The sequence below is a fragment of the Hoplias malabaricus genome, unplaced genomic scaffold (assembly GCF_029633855.1).
Source record: "Hoplias malabaricus isolate fHopMal1 unplaced genomic scaffold, fHopMal1.hap1 scaffold_283, whole genome shotgun sequence".
Classification (NCBI taxonomy): domain Eukaryota; kingdom Metazoa; phylum Chordata; class Actinopteri; order Characiformes; family Erythrinidae; genus Hoplias; species Hoplias malabaricus.
The window spans coordinates 1-20,855 of NW_027100762.1; the positions used below are offsets into that span (position 1 = coordinate 1).

The 20,855-nt window shown below is 41.7% G+C and overlaps 1 protein-coding gene and 10 non-coding genes across 11 annotated transcripts; 1 reads left to right on the forward strand and 10 right to left on the reverse strand.

The window, feature by feature from the left end:
• The first annotated feature begins 1,427 nt into the window (after positions 1–1,427).
• On the forward strand, positions 1,428–2,246 carry LOC136680148 (zinc finger protein 502-like). Its single transcript, XM_066658539.1, has one exon. It carries the CDS (start codon positions 1,428–1,430, stop codon positions 2,244–2,246), a length of 819 nt encoding a protein of 272 aa, XP_066514636.1.
• Positions 2,247–6,472: 4,226 nt separating this feature from the next.
• Positions 6,473–6,555, reverse strand: trnal-uaa (transfer RNA leucine (anticodon UAA)). The gene has a single exon. It is a non-coding gene; the product is annotated as a tRNA-Leu (tRNA).
• Positions 6,556–6,958: 403 nt separating this feature from the next.
• On the reverse strand, positions 6,959–7,041 carry trnal-uaa (transfer RNA leucine (anticodon UAA)). Its single transcript has one exon. It is a non-coding gene; the product is annotated as a tRNA-Leu (tRNA).
• Positions 7,042–9,436: 2,395 nt separating this feature from the next.
• Positions 9,437–9,519, reverse strand: trnal-uaa (transfer RNA leucine (anticodon UAA)). The gene has a single exon. It is a non-coding gene; the product is annotated as a tRNA-Leu (tRNA).
• Positions 9,520–9,922: 403 nt separating this feature from the next.
• On the reverse strand, positions 9,923–10,005 carry trnal-uaa (transfer RNA leucine (anticodon UAA)). The gene has a single exon. It is a non-coding gene; the product is annotated as a tRNA-Leu (tRNA).
• Positions 10,006–12,400: 2,395 nt separating this feature from the next.
• Positions 12,401–12,483, reverse strand: trnal-uaa (transfer RNA leucine (anticodon UAA)). The gene has a single exon. It is a non-coding gene; the product is annotated as a tRNA-Leu (tRNA).
• Positions 12,484–12,886: 403 nt separating this feature from the next.
• On the reverse strand, positions 12,887–12,969 carry trnal-uaa (transfer RNA leucine (anticodon UAA)). The gene has a single exon. It is a non-coding gene; the product is annotated as a tRNA-Leu (tRNA).
• A 2,395-nt stretch (positions 12,970–15,364) lies between these two features.
• trnal-uaa (transfer RNA leucine (anticodon UAA)) lies at positions 15,365–15,447 on the reverse strand. Its single transcript has one exon. It is a non-coding gene; the product is annotated as a tRNA-Leu (tRNA).
• Positions 15,448–15,850: 403 nt separating this feature from the next.
• On the reverse strand, positions 15,851–15,933 carry trnal-uaa (transfer RNA leucine (anticodon UAA)). The gene has a single exon. It is a non-coding gene; the product is annotated as a tRNA-Leu (tRNA).
• Positions 15,934–18,328: 2,395 nt separating this feature from the next.
• Positions 18,329–18,411, reverse strand: trnal-uaa (transfer RNA leucine (anticodon UAA)). Its single transcript has one exon. It is a non-coding gene; the product is annotated as a tRNA-Leu (tRNA).
• Positions 18,412–18,814: 403 nt separating this feature from the next.
• On the reverse strand, positions 18,815–18,897 carry trnal-uaa (transfer RNA leucine (anticodon UAA)). Its single transcript has one exon. It is a non-coding gene; the product is annotated as a tRNA-Leu (tRNA).
• Positions 18,898–20,855: the final 1,958 nt, after the last annotated feature.

The window sequence follows — 20,855 nt, forward strand, 5'->3', positions numbered from 1 at the left end:
TGATTGTACAAACAAAGGGGCAGGGTTAACCTAAAGTGCCTTAAAGTAAAGAACACTTCAAATAAGAAACTGACTGGATGGTTTTGATATACAGTGTGTGGGTTGGTGGACTCCAGATACCCAGGTTATTATACAAATGCACTGACAATGAGTTTTATTCATAATATATCTCCTTTAAGCATACAAGTGTTCAACACACCTTCTTTACTACAGAAAATAATGTTACCATCATACCTTACCAGCAAAGAAAATGAATGAAACACACAATGCATGTCACTTGTCATGATTATAGAGGTTATTTTAACCTTATTTTGTTTCGTTCCATTAATGCATCTCATTTTGTTTTATGAATTACAATTTTTAAAGTAAATTCCAGTGGAGTCTAGAAGCAAAAGACCCCTACAATATACAAGATATAAAATACAAAATGGGAGCATTGCAGAAAACATTTTGGAGCCACTGCTCTAGTTATTCAGCAGGGGACACGATATTATTAGCTGCATATTTTTGTTTGGATGTTTAACTGTATAAAATCGCGCATGTTCCTTTAAAACTTCTCTTCAGAAAAAAAGCGGGCCGCGTCTTAACAAACCGACTAATCAGAGAGCGAAATTCCAGCCAATCTTAACGAAGGGGGCGGGTCTTGTTGGAGCGCGGACTGTGCCTGAGGGGAGCTGTGTTGAAGGTAAATATAGGACGTGATTTTGCTGAAGGTAAAGGGCTGTGTAAGAATTTGACTCTGTTTACACTGTGTTTGTAACTCACTCTCACAGAAACGGGGGCAGAAATCTTCTTTGTGCGAAAAGGATCATGTGAAATATAAGGAATTTGTCTGGGCTCTGGAAATCCTGAGGTGGATTCATCTGTAAACATAGAAATCTCATAAAGTTAACTATTTATTTTGCTTATATTAGTATTTTATTAAGTATTAGATCTCTTGGGATTTGGAGAGGCTCTTGGTGCTCAGACCTCAATCTCAGGAGTGAGAGAAAATAACCAATTTTCCTGTTACATATCATCGCAAGTGTTCTCCCAGTGTGTGTTTGGGTTTCCATTGTGTGTTTTCTCTCACAATCAAAAAAACACATGATGGCTATGGGAAGTTGTCCAGAGGTACATGTGATGCCCTGTGATGGACTGTGCCACTGTCCGTGGTGTGCTCCTGCCTTATGCCCAAAGATTCCTTATAGGCTTCCAGACACATCATCATCCTCATCTAGCTGTTACAAAAGATGAATCAATGAAAGAATGAATAAATTAATAATATAGCCATGATGGAATAAACATACATCAGCTGCAGACATGCTTAACATCCTTGTTCTTTTTCCTTTATCTCTTCTAGAAAAGAATAACATTCCTTTGCAACTCTTCTCCTGTTCCTATTTCTACCTTACATCAAGAAACATCACCAAGAGGAATTCATAACAATGCTGAGATCAGGAGAGATTAAATGCGAGGATACGGTGTGCTGTAACTCCAGATCTCAGGACACATCCTCGGCTGCTACTCCCCACCCCAGCAAACCTGGCAGACAAACACAGGAAAATACAGACAAAGGGAAAACATATGACTGCTCAGATTGTGGAAAGACTTTTAATTATAAGAGTTATCTCAAAAGACATCAGCGCATGCACACAGGAGAAAAACCATTTTCCTGTTCAGAGTGTGGTATGAGTTTTACTCAGATCAGTAACCTTTACACGCACCAACGCATTCACACTGGGGAGAAACCGTACTCCTGTTCAGAGTGTGGGAGGAATTTTAAACATCTTTGTAATCTGCAACTTCACCAGCGCATTCACACAGGTGTGAAACCACATCGCTGTAAAGAGTGTGGAAAGAGTTATAGTTGTCAGAGTTCTTTCAAAAAACACCAGCTCATTCACACAGGAGAGAAACCGTTTTCCTGTTCAGAGTGTGGCAAGAAATTTTCTCAGATAAGTCATCTTTACATCCACCAGCGCATTCACACCGGAGAGAAACCACATCAGTGCTCAGAGTGTGGAAAGAGTTTTAATCAACATATTTCTCTCAGAAAACACCAGCGCATTCACACAGGGGAGAAACCGTATTCCTGTTCTGAGTGTGGTAAAGGTTTTACTCAACTCTGTAACCTTAAGACACACATACGCCTCCACTCTGGTAAACCTTATTACTGCTCAGAATGTGGAAAGAGTTTTACAAAACTGAGTTCTCTCAAACAACACATTCACAAGAAAGACTGCATCCATGCTCAGAGGGAGTGAAGAGTTTTACTGGATGGAAAAATCCCCAACATCATTGATGTATTCACAGAGAACTGCAAGTGTGGACCTTCAGATGTGTTTGTTTAAAGGTGCATATGCGTTAACAGAGACATACTGACTGCCCTCTCCGGAGTGTGTTCCTGCCTTGTGCCCAGTGATTCCAGGTAGGCTCTGGACCCACTGCGACCCTGAACTGAATAAGTGCTAACACAGGAAGATTCTCAAATTCTCATGATTTGTCAAAAGACTGCTGTTAAAGGATAAATGTAGTGCGATATTTGAAGCAGGCAAACAATGAGAAATCCTACGGCCCACTTTATGTTGACTAAAATATTACAGAATTCGTTCCATGCATGAATATGGGAAATCTGTATTAATTTTTACAATTACTCATAAATTACTTGTAAGAAGGATATACATGTTTTGACACCAATCCCTGAACTGATGATTTTACATATATTTGGGTGCAAAGAAAAAGTTGATTGTAAGTATAAGCAAACCATTGTGTAGCTCTGTAATTTTATCAGCTAAATAAAGTTTTATTAAAACCAATACAAAACTCGTGTTTTCTTTAATTTTACAAAAAAATCCCATTCATCCAGGAAAAGGGCTCGCTCACATGCAACTTTTAAAGACCTAGTAATTAAAATTGCATAGTTTGTATTAAATGATAATTGTGTCATGAAAAACTACAAAAGTTATTTTTAATATATTTTTGAATAGAGTTTGGAAATTTAGTTTTAAATATTTTCCATTCAAATAAGACCAAAGTGAGGTTGAGTATCCTATGCATTTAAAAAGTGTGTCTGTGAATGGAACATTCATACATTGTGTCAGTAACACTTCCAGTTCACACCGTGGAGGGGGCACCAGTCCTTCACAGGGCAAAACACAATCATACGGACACTTTTGAGTCACCAATCCACCTACCAACGTGTGTTTTTGGGGAGAAAAAACACTTCTCACAGACAGTCTCCCGGAGCAGGACATGAACCCAAAAACTCCAGGACCCTGGAGCGGTGACTGCGACACTACCTGCTGCTCATGAACATATTAGGCTTAAATTCATGTAGTGTGCACATGGCACGTACCATCCATTTTCACAGACCTTCAGCAGGAGGGTAGATGAAGAACTCTAGAACTAACCTTAATTTAAAATCCTGCAACAAACTTTTCATTTCTTGTCAGGATTAACAACCACTAGCAGGAGTTAGGTTTGAACCCATGAGGGAATAAACCCGCTGGATCTTAAGTCCAACGCCTTAACCACTTGGCCTTCCCAGTGTGACGAATGAATGGATACAGCCAAGGACTACAGTTCATAGAGAAATTGGAGCAAAACATGATTTTTTTTCCAGAAATGTTGTGTTACTGTTGTAGCTGCTTTCTTCAGTTAATTTCAGCATTATGAATTTAGTTGTGAGCTACAAGTTGTCTACAAGTACACACAGTGAGTACGACCCTTGTCCAAAAAGGTTAGGCAGGAGGGTGGAAGAGGATTCCTCAGGGAACACTGATTGAAGTTGAGGGACAATCATCTTTCTTGCTGTTACCTAAACAGACAACCACTATCAGACACGGGGTTCATACCCATGAGGGCATACACCCATTGGATCTTAAATCCAACACCTTAACCACTCTGCTATCCTCATGTAACAAGTAAATGGAAATTTCATGCTGGCCACAGAGGCGTCTTTTCTCTGCGTTTAAACCCAGCCCTTGCAGTGAGACACATTTAAACAATAGTGTAACAGTGACAAGGTTCGAACCCACGTGGGCAGGCACCCATTGGATCTTAAGTCCAACGCCTTAACCACTTGGCCATCCTGGTCTGACAGAGAAAATCACCAGTTCAATTCTCAGATGATCCTAACATGCATCCACAGGTTATGAAAATGTAGCGACTCCCAGGTTTCCATTTAAACTAAAGACCATGCTTCGTAAACACACTTCAAAGTGTGATGGCCAAACATCGGACAGTTTTCTATGAACTAATGATTTGAATGAGCTTGTTAAACCAGGAAGTGTGAGAGGCTGAACAGTAGATCTTGGATCCAAAGGAAGTTTTCCCAATGCGTTTCAACCCTGTTACTGGTATAAATGCCTTTTAATTGGACAACAAGGAGACCTCAAAGTGCTTTCCAGAGGTATTAAACATACAGATGCTGCAAATTCTACACATACTCTCTACCACATCAAATTATCTTACATTCAAGATGCTTTTGACCCCACTGTTCCCATAAAAAGACATTCATCTGGGGAGAGATAACAGCTGTAAAATGTAACAGTCTACGTAAAATAACAGAATGTCTAACTGAAATTAAAGACTGGATGATGCAAAATTTTCTCATGTTAAATTCTGATAAAACTGAGGTCTTGTTACTAGGTACAGATACTCAGATACATTCACTCAGAAATGCTGCTATTAATCTTGATAATTCAACAGTAAAACACAATGCCATCATTAAAAACTTAGGGGTAGCCTTTGATTCGACTCTCACATTTGATACCCACATATCCAATACAGTCAAAACCGCCTTCTTCCACCTACGCAATATTGCCAAAATTCGGCATATTTTATCATTAAAAGATGCAGAGAAACTAGTGCATGCTTTTATAACTTCACGTCTAGACTACTGCAATGCGCTCCTGGCAGGGAGCTCGTGCAAAGCGTTACACAAGCTTCAGTTAGTTCAAAATGCAGCAGCCAGGGTGCTCACTAGAGCTAGAAAATTCGAACATATCACCCCAGTTCTCTCGTCCCTACACTGGCTACCTGTAAAATTTCGCATTGACTATAAAATACTCCTCTTAGCTTATAAATCTCTAAATGGTTTAGGCCCGCAGTATCTTACTGAACTTCTCATACCTTATCGCCCGTCACGTACTCTTCGTTCACAGGATGCCCATCTACTCTTAGTTCCTCGCATTAAGAAAAACACAGCAGGAGGAAGAGCCTTTTCTCACAAAGCTCCTCAACTCTGGAATAGCCTTCCGGTTACTGTTCGGGGCTCAGACACACTCTCAATCTTTAAATCTAGATTAAAAACCTACCTTTTCAAACAAGCTTTTGGTTAATCATTAACTTTCAGGTTACTCCTTCTATATTGGTGTTCGGCCTGGTTTTCATATTATCACTGTTCTGTATTAACCCTGTCATATCACCATAGCTACAGCATTCTTAGTTAGCTTTGTAGTAATCGCCAACACGCTGTCTGTCGCTGGGTTCTCTTGCCTGACCAGTGGAAGCTTTTTTTGCAGGACAAATTTGCCCATTCTTTACCATGACCCTACTAACCTCTGTATTTTTATTTGTTCCCTTTGTCCGGCTTTCTTTCTCCTGTCTCTCTCTCATGCTTTGAGATGTCCTGCTGCTCTCCAGGTGTTGCCCTGATCCAGCCCGTGTCCTGTACAAGATCCTGGCCTTGTCTCATCTACACTATCATGCTTGGCCATGCTGTTTTATCTCAGATTAACTCTGCACCTAATTTTAACTCACACAGAATCCCTGATCACCTCCTCCTTCATCAGACTCATACATCACTAATATCATCATCCTCACCATTTTCATTTCTGCTTCTCTATCATCACTAATATACTACATTTATATTACTATAACCCCTTCATCGGTCATCATTTCACTTTTACTTCTGTTCTCTGTTGTTTCTCCGGTGTCGACCCGAGGAGGATGGGTTCCCCGTATGAGTCTTGGTTCCTTCCAAGGTTTCTTCCTCGTGTGCTGAGGTAGTTTTTCCTTGCCACTGTTGCCCCTGGCTTGCTCATAGGAGGCTTGGACCCGGATCTCTGTAAAGCTGCTTTGTGACGACTTTTCGTTGTGAAAAGCGCTATATAAATAAAATTTGATTGATTGATTGACTGTAATTGAGGCAAGAGGACCTGAATTCCTAAGACAACCTTAGAAACCTGTCGAGCCAAAGAACATACTTAACAGGGAATTGGGTTTGAACCCAACCCACAAAGACATGCACCAGTTGATCTCAAGCCGAACACTTAATTTTATTGTCATGAAATTAGTTAGTTTTCAGATCTAGAATTTGTCTACAAGTACACGTAGCGTGCACATGGTGTAAGAACACACCACCCATGAGATGTACCACCCTTTTCCAAAGAGGTTCAGGAGGAGGGTAGAAGAGGATTCCTCAGGGAACACTGATTGAAGTCGACGGACAATCATTTTTCTTGCTGTTACCTAAAGAGATGACCACTACCAGGAGTGGGGTTCGAACCCACGAGGGCATACACCCATTGGATCTTAAGTCCAACGCCTTAACCACTCGGCCATCCTGGTGTGGAAGTTGAAAGGAAATTTCATCATTAAGGATGTAATTGTCACAGATTCTAAAATGAGAATTACTTTACTGGCCACAGAGGCGTCTTTTCTCTGCGTTTAAAGCCAGCCCGTGCAGTCAGACACATTTAAACACTAGTGTAACAGTGAGCACACATGGGGAGCAGTTAGGGGTTTACTCGAAGACACTTGAGTCATGACAAGGCAGCTCTGGGAATGCAATAGGCAACCTTCTAGTTACAAGCTCATTTCCCTAACCACCAGGCCAGCGTGCTGATGGCATAGAGACACATTTACTCCACAAGTGCAAAGGTGTTCAGCAGGAGGGGAGATTATGTTCTCAGGCAACAGATTCTAATCTAAGGAGGATCCTTCCTCATTCACTGAGTAAGTAAAGGACAACTACCAGGAGTGGGGTTCGAACCCACGTGGGCAGGCGCCCATTGGATCTTAAGTCCAACGCCTTAACCACTTGGCCATCCTGGTCTGACAGAGCAAACCCCCAGTTCAATTCTCAGATGATCCTAACATGCATCCACAGGTTATGAAAATGTAGCGACTCCCAGGTTTCCATTTAAACTAAAGACCATGCTTCGTAAACACACTTCAAAGTGTGATGGCCAAACATTGGACAGTTTTCTATGAACTAATGATTTGAATGAGCTTGTTAAACCAGGAAGTGTGAGAGGCTGAACAGTAGATCTTGGATCCAAAGGAAGTTTTCCCAATGCGTTTCAACCCTGTTACTGGTATAAATGCCTTTTAATTGGACAACAAGGAGACCTCAAAGTGCTTTCCAGAGGTATTAAACATACAGATGCTGCAAATTCTACACATACTCTCTACCACATCAAATTATCTTACATTCAAGATGCTTTTGACCCCACTGTTCCCATAAAAAGACATTCATCTGGGGAGAGATAACAGCTGTAAAATGTAACAGTCTACGTAAAATAACAGAATGTCTAACTGAAATTAAAGACTGGATGATGCAAAATTTTCTCATGTTAAATTCTGATAAAACTGAGGTCTTGTTACTAGGTACAGATACTCAGATACATTCACTCAGAAATGCTGCTATTAATCTTGATAATTCAACAGTAAAACACAATGCCATCATTAAAAACTTAGGGGTAGCCTTTGATTCGACTCTCACATTTGATACCCACATATCCAATACAGTCAAAACCGCCTTCTTCCACCTACGCAATATTGCCAAAATTCGGCATATTTTATCATTAAAAGATGCAGAGAAACTAGTGCATGCTTTTATAACTTCACGTCTAGACTACTGCAATGCGCTCCTGGCAGGGAGCTCGTGCAAAGCGTTACACAAGCTTCAGTTAGTTCAAAATGCAGCAGCCAGGGTGCTCACTAGAGCTAGAAAATTCGAACATATCACCCCAGTTCTCTCGTCCCTACACTGGCTACCTGTAAAATTTCGCATTGACTATAAAATACTCCTCTTAGCTTATAAATCTCTAAATGGTTTAGGCCCGCAGTATCTTACTGAACTTCTCATACCTTATCGCCCGTCACGTACTCTTCGTTCACAGGATGCCCATCTACTCTTAGTTCCTCGCATTAAGAAAAACACAGCAGGAGGAAGAGCCTTTTCTCACAAAGCTCCTCAACTCTGGAATAGCCTTCCGGTTACTGTTCGGGGCTCAGACACACTCTCAATCTTTAAATCTAGATTAAAAACCTACCTTTTCAAACAAGCTTTTGGTTAATCATTAATTTTCAGGTTACTCCTTCTATATTGGTGTTCGGCCTGGTTTTCATATTATCACTGTTCTGTATTAACCCTGTCATATCACCATAGCTACAGCATTCTTAGTTAGCTTTGTAGTAATCGCCAACACGCTGTCTGTCGCTGGGTTCTCTTGCCTGACCAGTGGAAGCTTTTTTTGCAGGACAAATTTGCCCATTCTTTACCATGACCCTACTAACCTCTGTATTTTTATTTGTTCCCTTTGTCCGGCTTTCTTTCTCCTGTCTCTCTCTCATGCTTTGAGATGTCCTGCTGCTCTTCAGGTGTTGCCCTGATCCAGCCCGTGTCCTGTAAAAGATCCTGGCCTTGTCTCATCTACACTATCATGCTTGGCCATGCTGTTTTATCTCAGATTAACTCTGCACCTAATTTTAACTCACACAGAATCCCTGATCACCTCCTCCTTCATCAGACTCATACATCACTAATATCATCATCCTCACCATTTTCATTTCTGCTTCTCTATCATCACTAATATACTACATTTATATTACTATAACCCCTTCATCGGTCATCATTTCACTTTTACTTCTGTTCTCTGTTGTTTCTCCGGTGTCGACCCGAGGAGGATGGGTTCCCCGTATGAGTCTTGGTTCCTTCCAAGGTTTCTTCCTCGTGTGCTGAGGTAGTTTTTCCTTGCCACTGTTGCCCCTGGCTTGCTCATAGGAGGCTTGGACCCGGATCTCTGTAAAGCTGCTTTGTGACGACTTTTCGTTGTGAAAAGCGCTATATAAATAAAATTTGATTGATTGATTGACTGTAATTGAGGCAAGAGGACCTGAATTCCTAAGACAACCTTAGAAACCTGTCGAGCCAAAGAACATACTTAACAGGGAATTGGGTTTGAACCCAACCCACAAAGACATGCACCAGTTGATCTCAAGCCGAACACTTAATTTTATTGTCATGAAATTAGTTAGTTTTCAGATCTAGAATTTGTCTACAAGTACACGTAGCGTGCACATGGTGTAAGAACACACCACCCATGAGATGTACCACCCTTTTCCAAAGAGGTTCATGAGGAGGGTAGAAGAGGATTCCTCAGGGAACACTGATTGAAGTCGACGGACAATCATTTTTCTTGCTGTTACCTAAAGAGATGACCACTACCAGGAGTGGGGTTCGAACCCACGAGGGCATACACCCATTGGATCTTAAGTCCAACGCCTTAACCACTCGGCCATCCTGGTGTGGAATTTGAAAGGAAATTTCATCATTAAGGATGTAATTGTCACAGATTCTAAAATGAGAATTACTTTACTGGCCACAGAGGCGTCTTTTCTCTGCGTTTAAAGCCAGCCCGTGCAGTCAGACACATTTAAACACTAGTGTAACAGTGAGCACACATGGGGAGCAGTTAGGGGTTTACTCGAAGACACTTGAGTCATGACAAGGCAGCTCTGGGAATGCAATAGGCAACCTTCTAGTTATAAGCTCATTTCCCTAACCACCAGGCCAGCGTGCTGATGGCATAGAGACACATTTACTCCACAAGTGCAAAGGTGTTCAGCAGGAGGGGAGATTATGTTCTCAGGCAACAGATTCTAATCTAAGGAGGATCCTTCCTCATTCACTGAGTAAGTAAAGGACAACTACCAGGAGTGGGGTTCGAACCCACGTGGGCAGGCGCCCATTGGATCTTAAGTCCAACGCCTTAACCACTTGGCCATCCTGGTCTGACAGAGCAAACCCCCAGTTCAATTCTCAGATGATCCTAACATGCATCCACAGGTTATGAAAATGTAGCGACTCCCAGGTTTCCATTTAAACTAAAGACCATGCTTCGTAAACACACTTCAAAGTGTGATGGCCAAACATTGGACAGTTTTCTATGAACTAATGATTTGAATGAGCTTGTTAAACCAGGAAGTGTGAGAGGCTGAACAGTAGATCTTGGATCCAAAGGAAGTTTTCCCAATGCGTTTCAACCCTGTTACTGGTATAAATGCCTTTTAATTGGACAACAAGGAGACCTCAAAGTGCTTTCCAGAGGTATTAAACATACAGATGCTGCAAATTCTACACATACTCTCTACCACATCAAATTATCTTACATTCAAGATGCTTTTGACCCCACTGTTCCCATAAAAAGACATTCATCTGGGGAGAGATAACAGCTGTAAAATGTAACAGTCTACGTAAAATAACAGAATGTCTAACTGAAATTAAAGACTGGATGATGCAAAATTTTCTCATGTTAAATTCTGATAAAACTGAGGTCTTGTTACTAGGTACAGATACTCAGATACATTCACTCAGAAATGCTGCTATTAATCTTGATAATTCAACAGTAAAACACAATGCCATCATTAAAAACTTAGGGGTAGCCTTTGATTCGACTCTCACATTTGATACCCACATATCCAATACAGTCAAAACCGCCTTCTTCCACCTACGCAATATTGCCAAAATTCGGCATATTTTATCATTAAAAGATGCAGAGAAACTAGTGCATGCTTTTATAACTTCACGTCTAGACTACTGCAATGCGCTCCTGGCAGGGAGCTCGTGCAAAGCGTTACACAAGCTTCAGTTAGTTCAAAATGCAGCAGCCAGGGTGCTCACTAGAGCTAGAAAATTCGAACATATCACCCCAGTTCTCTCGTCCCTACACTGGCTACCTGTAAAATTTCGCATTGACTATAAAATACTCCTCTTAGCTTATAAATCTCTAAATGGTTTAGGCCCGCAGTATCTTACTGAACTTCTCATACCTTATCGCCCGTCACGTACTCTTCGTTCACAGGATGCCCATCTACTCTTAGTTCCTCGCATTAAGAAAAACACAGCAGGAGGAAGAGCCTTTTCTCACAAAGCTCCTCAACTCTGGAATAGCCTTCCGGTTACTGTTCGGGGCTCAGACACACTCTCAATCTTTAAATCTAGATTAAAAACCTACCTTTTCAAACAAGCTTTTGGTTAATCATTAATTTTCAGGTTACTCCTTCTATATTGGTGTTCGGCCTGGTTTTCATATTATCACTGTTCTGTATTAACCCTGTCATATCACCATAGCTACAGCATTCTTAGTTAGCTTTGTAGTAATCGCCAACACGCTGTCTGTCGCTGGGTTCTCTTGCCTGACCAGTGGAAGCTTTTTTTGCAGGACAAATTTGCCCATTCTTTACCATGACCCTACTAACCTCTGTATTTTTATTTGTTCCCTTTGTCCGGCTTTCTTTCTCCTGTCTCTCTCTCATGCTTTGAGATGTCCTGCTGCTCTTCAGGTGTTGCCCTGATCCAGCCCGTGTCCTGTAAAAGATCCTGGCCTTGTCTCATCTACACTATCATGCTTGGCCATGCTGTTTTATCTCAGATTAACTCTGCACCTAATTTTAACTCACACAGAATCCCTGATCACCTCCTCCTTCATCAGACTCATACATCACTAATATCATCATCCTCACCATTTTCATTTCTGCTTCTCTATCATCACTAATATACTACATTTATATTACTATAACCCCTTCATCGGTCATCATTTCACTTTTACTTCTGTTCTCTGTTGTTTCTCCGGTGTCGACCCGAGGAGGATGGGTTCCCCGTATGAGTCTTGGTTCCTTCCAAGGTTTCTTCCTCGTGTGCTGAGGTAGTTTTTCCTTGCCACTGTTGCCCCTGGCTTGCTCATAGGAGGCTTGGACCCGGATCTCTGTAAAGCTGCTTTGTGACGACTTTTCGTTGTGAAAAGCGCTATATAAATAAAATTTGATTGATTGATTGACTGTAATTGAGGCAAGAGGACCTGAATTCCTAAGACAACCTTAGAAACCTGTCGAGCCAAAGAACATACTTAACAGGGAATTGGGTTTGAACCCAACCCACAAAGACATGCACCAGTTGATCTCAAGCCGAACACTTAATTTTATTGTCATGAAATTAGTTAGTTTTCAGATCTAGAATTTGTCTACAAGTACACGTAGCGTGCACATGGTGTAAGAACACACCACCCATGAGATGTACCACCCTTTTCCAAAGAGGTTCATGAGGAGGGTAGAAGAGGATTCCTCAGGGAACACTGATTGAAGTCGACGGACAATCATTTTTCTTGCTGTTACCTAAAGAGATGACCACTACCAGGAGTGGGGTTCGAACCCACGAGGGCATACACCCATTGGATCTTAAGTCCAACGCCTTAACCACTCGGCCATCCTGGTGTGGAATTTGAAAGGAAATTTCATCATTAAGGATGTAATTGTCACAGATTCTAAAATGAGAATTACTTTACTGGCCACAGAGGCGTCTTTTCTCTGCGTTTAAAGCCAGCCCGTGCAGTCAGACACATTTAAACACTAGTGTAACAGTGAGCACACATGGGGAGCAGTTAGGGGTTTACTCGAAGACACTTGAGTCATGACAAGGCAGCTCTGGGAATGCAATAGGCAACCTTCTAGTTATAAGCTCATTTCCCTAACCACCAGGCCAGCGTGCTGATGGCATAGAGACACATTTACTCCACAAGTGCAAAGGTGTTCAGCAGGAGGGGAGATTATGTTCTCAGGCAACAGATTCTAATCTAAGGAGGATCCTTCCTCATTCACTGAGTAAGTAAAGGACAACTACCAGGAGTGGGGTTCGAACCCACGTGGGCAGGCGCCCATTGGATCTTAAGTCCAACGCCTTAACCACTTGGCCATCCTGGTCTGACAGAGCAAACCCCCAGTTCAATTCTCAGATGATCCTAACATGCATCCACAGGTTATGAAAATGTAGCGACTCCCAGGTTTCCATTTAAACTAAAGACCATGCTTCGTAAACACACTTCAAAGTGTGATGGCCAAACATTGGACAGTTTTCTATGAACTAATGATTTGAATGAGCTTGTTAAACCAGGAAGTGTGAGAGGCTGAACAGTAGATCTTGGATCCAAAGGAAGTTTTCCCAATGCGTTTCAACCCTGTTACTGGTATAAATGCCTTTTAATTGGACAACAAGGAGACCTCAAAGTGCTTTCCAGAGGTATTAAACATACAGATGCTGCAAATTCTACACATACTCTCTACCACATCAAATTATCTTACATTCAAGATGCTTTTGACCCCACTGTTCCCATAAAAAGACATTCATCTGGGGAGAGATAACAGCTGTAAAATGTAACAGTCTACGTAAAATAACAGAATGTCTAACTGAAATTAAAGACTGGATGATGCAAAATTTTCTCATGTTAAATTCTGATAAAACTGAGGTCTTGTTACTAGGTACAGATACTCAGATACATTCACTCAGAAATGCTGCTATTAATCTTGATAATTCAACAGTAAAACACAATGCCATCATTAAAAACTTAGGGGTAGCCTTTGATTCGACTCTCACATTTGATACCCACATATCCAATACAGTCAAAACCGCCTTCTTCCACCTACGCAATATTGCCAAAATTCGGCATATTTTATCATTAAAAGATGCAGAGAAACTAGTGCATGCTTTTATAACTTCACGTCTAGACTACTGCAATGCGCTCCTGGCAGGGAGCTCGTGCAAAGCGTTACACAAGCTTCAGTTAGTTCAAAATGCAGCAGCCAGGGTGCTCACTAGAGCTAGAAAATTCGAACATATCACCCCAGTTCTCTCGTCCCTACACTGGCTACCTGTAAAATTTCGCATTGACTATAAAATACTCCTCTTAGCTTATAAATCTCTAAATGGTTTAGGCCCGCAGTATCTTACTGAACTTCTCATACCTTATCGCCCGTCACGTACTCTTCGTTCACAGGATGCCCATCTACTCTTAGTTCCTCGCATTAAGAAAAACACAGCAGGAGGAAGAGCCTTTTCTCACAAAGCTCCTCAACTCTGGAATAGCCTTCCGGTTACTGTTCGGGGCTCAGACACACTCTCAATCTTTAAATCTAGATTAAAAACCTACCTTTTCAAACAAGCTTTTGGTTAATCATTAATTTTCAGGTTACTCCTTCTATATTGGTGTTCGGCCTGGTTTTCATATTATCACTGTTCTGTATTAACCCTGTCATATCACCATAGCTACAGCATTCTTAGTTAGCTTTGTAGTAATCGCCAACACGCTGTCTGTCGCTGGGTTCTCTTGCCTGACCAGTGGAAGCTTTTTTTGCAGGACAAATTTGCCCATTCTTTACCATGACCCTACTAACCTCTGTATTTTTATTTGTTCCCTTTGTCCGGCTTTCTTTCTCCTGTCTCTCTCTCATGCTTTGAGATGTCCTGCTGCTCTTCAGGTGTTGCCCTGATCCAGCCCGTGTCCTGTAAAAGATCCTGGCCTTGTCTCATCTACACTATCATGCTTGGCCATGCTGTTTTATCTCAGATTAACTCTGCACCTAATTTTAACTCACACAGAATCCCTGATCACCTCCTCCTTCATCAGACTCATACATCACTAATATCATCATCCTCACCATTTTCATTTCTGCTTCTCTATCATCACTAATATACTACATTTATATTACTATAACCCCTTCATCGGTCATCATTTCACTTTTACTTCTGTTCTCTGTTGTTTCTCCGGTGTCGACCCGAGGAGGATGGGTTCCCCGTATGAGTCTTGGTTCCTTCCAAGGTTTCTTCCTCGTGTGCTGAGGTAGTTTTTCCTTGCCACTGTTGCCCCTGGCTTGCTCATAGGAGGCTTGGACCCGGATCTCTGTAAAGCTGCTTTGTGACGACTTTTCGTTGTGAAAAGCGCTATATAAATAAAATTTGATTGATTGATTGACTGTAATTGAGGCAAGAGGACCTGAATTCCTAAGACAACCTTAGAAACCTGTCGAGCCAAAGAACATACTTAACAGGGAATTGGGTTTGAACCCAACCCACAAAGACATGCACCAGTTGATCTCAAGCCGAACACTTAATTTTATTGTCATGAAATTAGTTAGTTTTCAGATCTAGAATTTGTCTACAAGTACACGTAGCGTGCACATGGTGTAAGAACACACCACCCATGAGATGTACCACCCTTTTCCAAAGAGGTTCATGAGGAGGGTAGAAGAGGATTCCTCAGGGAACACTGATTGAAGTCGACGGACAATCATTTTTCTTGCTGTTACCTAAAGAGATGACCACTACCAGGAGTGGGGTTCGAACCCACGAGGGCATACACCCATTGGATCTTAAGTCCAACGCCTTAACCACTCGGCCATCCTGGTGTGGAATTTGAAAGGAAATTTCATCATTAAGGATGTAATTGTCACAGATTCTAAAATGAGAATTACTTTACTGGCCACAGAGGCGTCTTTTCTCTGCGTTTAAAGCCAGCCCGTGCAGTCAGACACATTTAAACACTAGTGTAACAGTGAGCACACATGGGGAGCAGTTAGGGGTTTACTCGAAGACACTTGAGTCATGACAAGGCAGCTCTGGGAATGCAATAGGCAACCTTCTAGTTATAAGCTCATTTCCCTAACCACCAGGCCAGCGTGCTGATGGCATAGAGACACATTTACTCCACAAGTGCAAAGGTGTTCAGCAGGAGGGGAGATTATGTTCTCAGGCAACAGATTCTAATCTAAGGAGGATCCTTCCTCATTCACTGAGTAAGTAAAGGACATCTACCAGGAATGGGGTTCGAACCCACGTGGGCAGGCGCCCATTGGATCTTAAGTCCAACGCCTTAACCACTCGGCCATCCTGGTCTGACAGAGCAAACACCCAGTTCAATTCTCAGATGATCCTAACATGCATCCACAGGTTATGAAAACGTAGCGACTCCCAGGTTTCCATTTAAACTAAAGACCATGCTTCGTAAACACACTTCAAAGTGTGATGGCCAAACATCGGACAGTTTTCTATGAACTAATGATTTGAATGAGCTTGTTAAACCAGGAAGTGTGAGAGGCTGAACAGTAGATCTTGGATCCAAAGGAAGTTTTCCCAATGCGTTTCAACCCTGTTACTGGTATAAATGCCTTTTAATTGGACAACAAGGAGACCTCAAAGTGCTTTCCAGAGGTATTAAACATACAGATGCTGCAAATTCTACACATACTCTCTACCACATCAAATTATCTTACATTCAAGATGCTTTTGACCCCACTGTTCCCATAAAAAGACATTCATCTGGGGAGAGATAACAGCTGTAAAATGTAACAGTCTACGTAAAATAACAGAATGTCTAACTGAAATTAAAGACTGGATGATGCAAAATTTTCTCATGTTAAATTCTGATAAAACTGAGGTCTTGTTACTAGGTACAGATACTCAGATACATTCACTCAGAAATGCTGCTATTAATCTTGATAATTCAACAGTAAAACACAATGCCATCATTAAAAACTTAGGGGTAGCCTTTGATTCGACTCTCACATTTGATACCCACATATCCAATACAGTCAAAACCGCCTTCTTCCACCTACGCAATATTGCCAAAATTCGGCATATTTTATCATTAAAAGATGCAGAGAAACTAGTGCATGCTTTTATAACTTCACGTCTAGACTACTGCAATGCGCTCCTGGCAGGGAGCTCGTGCAAAGCGTTACACAAGCTTCAGTTAGTTCAAAATGCAGCAGCCAGGGTGCTCACTAGAGCTAGAAAATTCGAACATATCACCCCAGTTCTCTCGTCCCTACACTGGCTACCTGTAAAATTTCGCATTGACTATAAAATACTCCTCTTAGCTTATAAATCTCTAAATGGTTTAGGCCCGCAGTATCTTACTGAACTTCTCATACCTTATCGCCCGTCACGTACTCTTCGTTCACAGGATGCCCATCTACTCTTAGTTCCTCGCATTAAGAAAAACACAGCAGGAGGAAGAGCCTTTTCTCACAAAGCTCCTCAACTCTGGAATAGCCTTCCGGTTACTGTTCGGGGCTCAGACACACTCTCAATCTTTAAATCTAGATTAAAAACCTACCTTTTCAAACAAGCTTTTGGTTAATCATTAATTTTCAGGTTACTCCTTCTATATTGGTGTTCGGCCTGGTTTTCATATTATCACTGTTCTGTATTAACCCTGTCATATCACCATAGCTACAGCATTCTTAGTTAGCTTTGTAGTAATCGCCAACACGCTGTCTGTCGCTGGGTTCTCTTGCCTGACCAGTGGAAGCTTTTTTTGCAGGACAAATTTGCCCATTCTTTACCATGACCCTACTAACCTCTGTATTTTTATTTGTTCCCTTTGTCCGGCTTTCTTTCTCCTGTCTCTCTCTCATGCTTTGAGATGTCCTGCTGCTCTTCAGGTGTTGCCCTGATCCAGCCCGTGTCCTGTAAAAGATCCTGGCCTTGTCTCATCTACACTATCATGCTTGGCCATGCTGTTTTATCTCAGATTAACTCTGCACCTAATTTTAACTCACACAGAATCCCTGATCACCTCCTCCTTCATCAGACTCATACATCACTAATATCATCATCCTCACCATTTTCATTTCTGCTTCTCTATCATCACTAATATACTACATTTATATTACTATAACCCCTTCATCGGTCATCATTTCACTTTTACTTCTGTTCTCTGTTGTTTCTCCGGTGTCGACCCGAGGAGGATGGGTTCCCCGTATGAGTCTTGGTTCCTTCCAAGGTTTCTTCCTCGTGTGCTGAGGTAGTTTTTCCTTGCCACTGTTGCCCCTGGCTTGCTCATAGGAGGCTTGGACCCGGATCTCTGTAAAGCTGCTTTGTGACGACTTTTCGTTGTGAAAAGCGCTATATAAATAAAATTTGATTGATTGATTGACTGTAATTGAGGCAAGAGGACCTGAATTCCTAAGACAACCTTAGAAACCTGTCGAGCCAAAGAACATACTTAACAGGGAATTGGGTTTGAACCCAACCCACAAAGACATGCACCAGTTGATCTCAAGCCGAACACTTAATTTTATTGTCATGAAATTAGTTAGTTTTCAGATCTAGAATTTGTCTACAAGTACACGTAGCGTGCACATGGTGTAAGAACACACCACCCATGAGATGTACCACCCTTTTCCAAAGAGGTTCATGAGGAGGGTAGAAGAGGATTCCTCAGGGAACACTGATTGAAGTCGACGGACAATCATTTTTCTTGCTGTTACCTAAAGAGATGACCACTACCAGGAGTGGGGTTCGAACCCACGAGGGCATACACCCATTGGATCTTAAGTCCAACGCCTTAACCACTCGGCCATCCTGGTGTGGAATTTGAAAGGAAATTTCATCATTAAGGATGTAATTGTCACAGATTCTAAAATGAGAATTACTTTACTGGCCACAGAGGCGTCTTTTCTCTGCGTTTAAAGCCAGCCCGTGCAGTCAGACACATTTAAACACTAGTGTAACAGTGAGCACACATGGGGAGCAGTTAGGGGTTTACTCGAAGACACTTGAGTCATGACAAGGCAGCTCTGGGAATGCAATAGGCAACCTTCTAGTTATAAGCTCATTTCCCTAACCACCAGGCCAGCGTGCTGATGGCATAGAGACACATTTACTCCACAAGTGCAAAGGTGTTCAGCAGGAGGGGAGATTATGTTCTCAGGCAACAGATTCTAATCTAAGGAGGATCCTTCCTCATTCACTGAGTAAGTAAAGGACAACTACCAGGAGTGGGGTTCGAACCCACGTGGGCAGGCGCCCATTGGATCTTAAGTCCAACGCCTTAACCACTTGGCCATCCTGGTCTGACAGAGCAAACCCCCAGTTCAATTCTCAGATGATCCTAACATGCATCCACAGGTTATGAAAATGTAGCGACTCCCAGGTTTCCATTTAAACTAAAGACCATGCTTCGTAAACACACTTCAAAGTGTGATGGCCAAACATTGGACAGTTTTCTATGAACTAATGATTTGAATGAGCTTGTTAAACCAGGAAGTGTGAGAGGCTGAACAGTAGATCTTGGATCCAAAGGAAGTTTTCCCAATGCGTTTCAACCCTGTTACTGGTATAAATGCCTTTTAATTGGACAACAAGGAGACCTCAAAGTGCTTTCCAGAGGTATTAAACATACAGATGCTGCAAATTCTACACATACTCTCTACCACATCAAATTATCTTACATTCAAGATGCTTTTGACCCCACTGTTCCCATAAAAAGACATTCATCTGGGGAGAGATAACAGCTGTAAAATGTAACAGTCTACGTAAAATAACAGAATGTCTAACTGAAATTAAAGACTGGATGATGCAAAATTTTCTCATGTTAAATTCTGATAAAACTGAGGTCTTGTTACTAGGTACAGATACTCAGATACATTCACTCAGAAATGCTGCTATTAATCTTGATAATTCAACAGTAAAACACAATGCCATCATTAAAAACTTAGGGGTAGCCTTTGATTCGACTCTCACATTTGATACCCACATATCCAATACAGTCAAAACCGCCTTCTTCCACCTACGCAATATTGCCAAAATTCGGCATATTTTATCATTAAAAGATGCAGAGAAACTAGTGCATGCTTTTATAACTTCACGTCTAGACTACTGCAATGCGCTCCTGGCAGGGAGCTCGTGCAAAGCGTTACACAAGCTTCAGTTAGTTCAAAATGCAGCAGCCAGGGTGCTCACTAGAGCTAGAAAATTCGAACATATCACCCCAGTTCTCTCGTCCCTACACTGGCTACCTGTAAAATTTCGCATTGACTATAAAATACTCCTCTTAGCTTATAAATCTCTAAATGGTTTAGGCCCGCAGTATCTTACTGAACTTCTCATACCTTATCGCCCGTCACGTACTCTTCGTTCACAGGATGCCCATCTACTCTTAGTTCCTCGCATTAAGAAAAACACAGCAGGAGGAAGAGCCTTTTCTCACAAAGCTCCTCAACTCTGGAATAGCCTTCCGGTTACTGTTCGGGGCTCAGACACACTCTCAATCTTTAAATCTAGATTAAAAACCTACCTTTTCAAACAAGCTTTTGGTTAATCATTAATTTTCAGGTTACTCCTTCTATATTGGTGTTCGGCCTGGTTTTCATATTATCACTGTTCTGTATTAACCCTGTCATATCACCATAGCTACAGCATTCTTAGTTAGCTTTGTAGTAATCGCCAACACGCTGTCTGTCGCTGGGTTCTCTTGCCTGACCAGTGGAAGCTTTTTTTGCAGGACAAATTTGCCCATTCTTTACCATGACCCTACTAACCTCTGTATTTTTATTTGTTCCCTTTGTCCGGCTTTCTTTCTCCTGTCTCTCTCTCATGCTTTGAGATGTCCTGCTGCTCTTCAGGTGTTGCCCTGATCCAGCCCGTGTCCTGTAAAAGATCCTGGCCTTGTCTCATCTACACTATCATGCTTGGCCATGCTGTTTTATCTCAGATTAACTCTGCACCTAATTTTAACTCACACAGAATCCCTGATCACCTCCTCCTTCATCAGACTCATACATCACTAATATCATCATCCTCACCATTTTCATTTCTGCTTCTCTATCATCACTAATATACTACATTTATATTACTATAACCCCTTCATCGGTCATCATTTCACTTTTACTTCTGTTCTCTGTTGTTTCTCCGGTGTCGACCCGAGGAGGATGGGTTCCCCGTATGAGTCTTGGTTCCTTCCAAGGTTTCTTCCTCGTGTGCTGAGGTAGTTTTTCCTTGCCACTGTTGCCCCTGGCTTGCTCATAGGAGG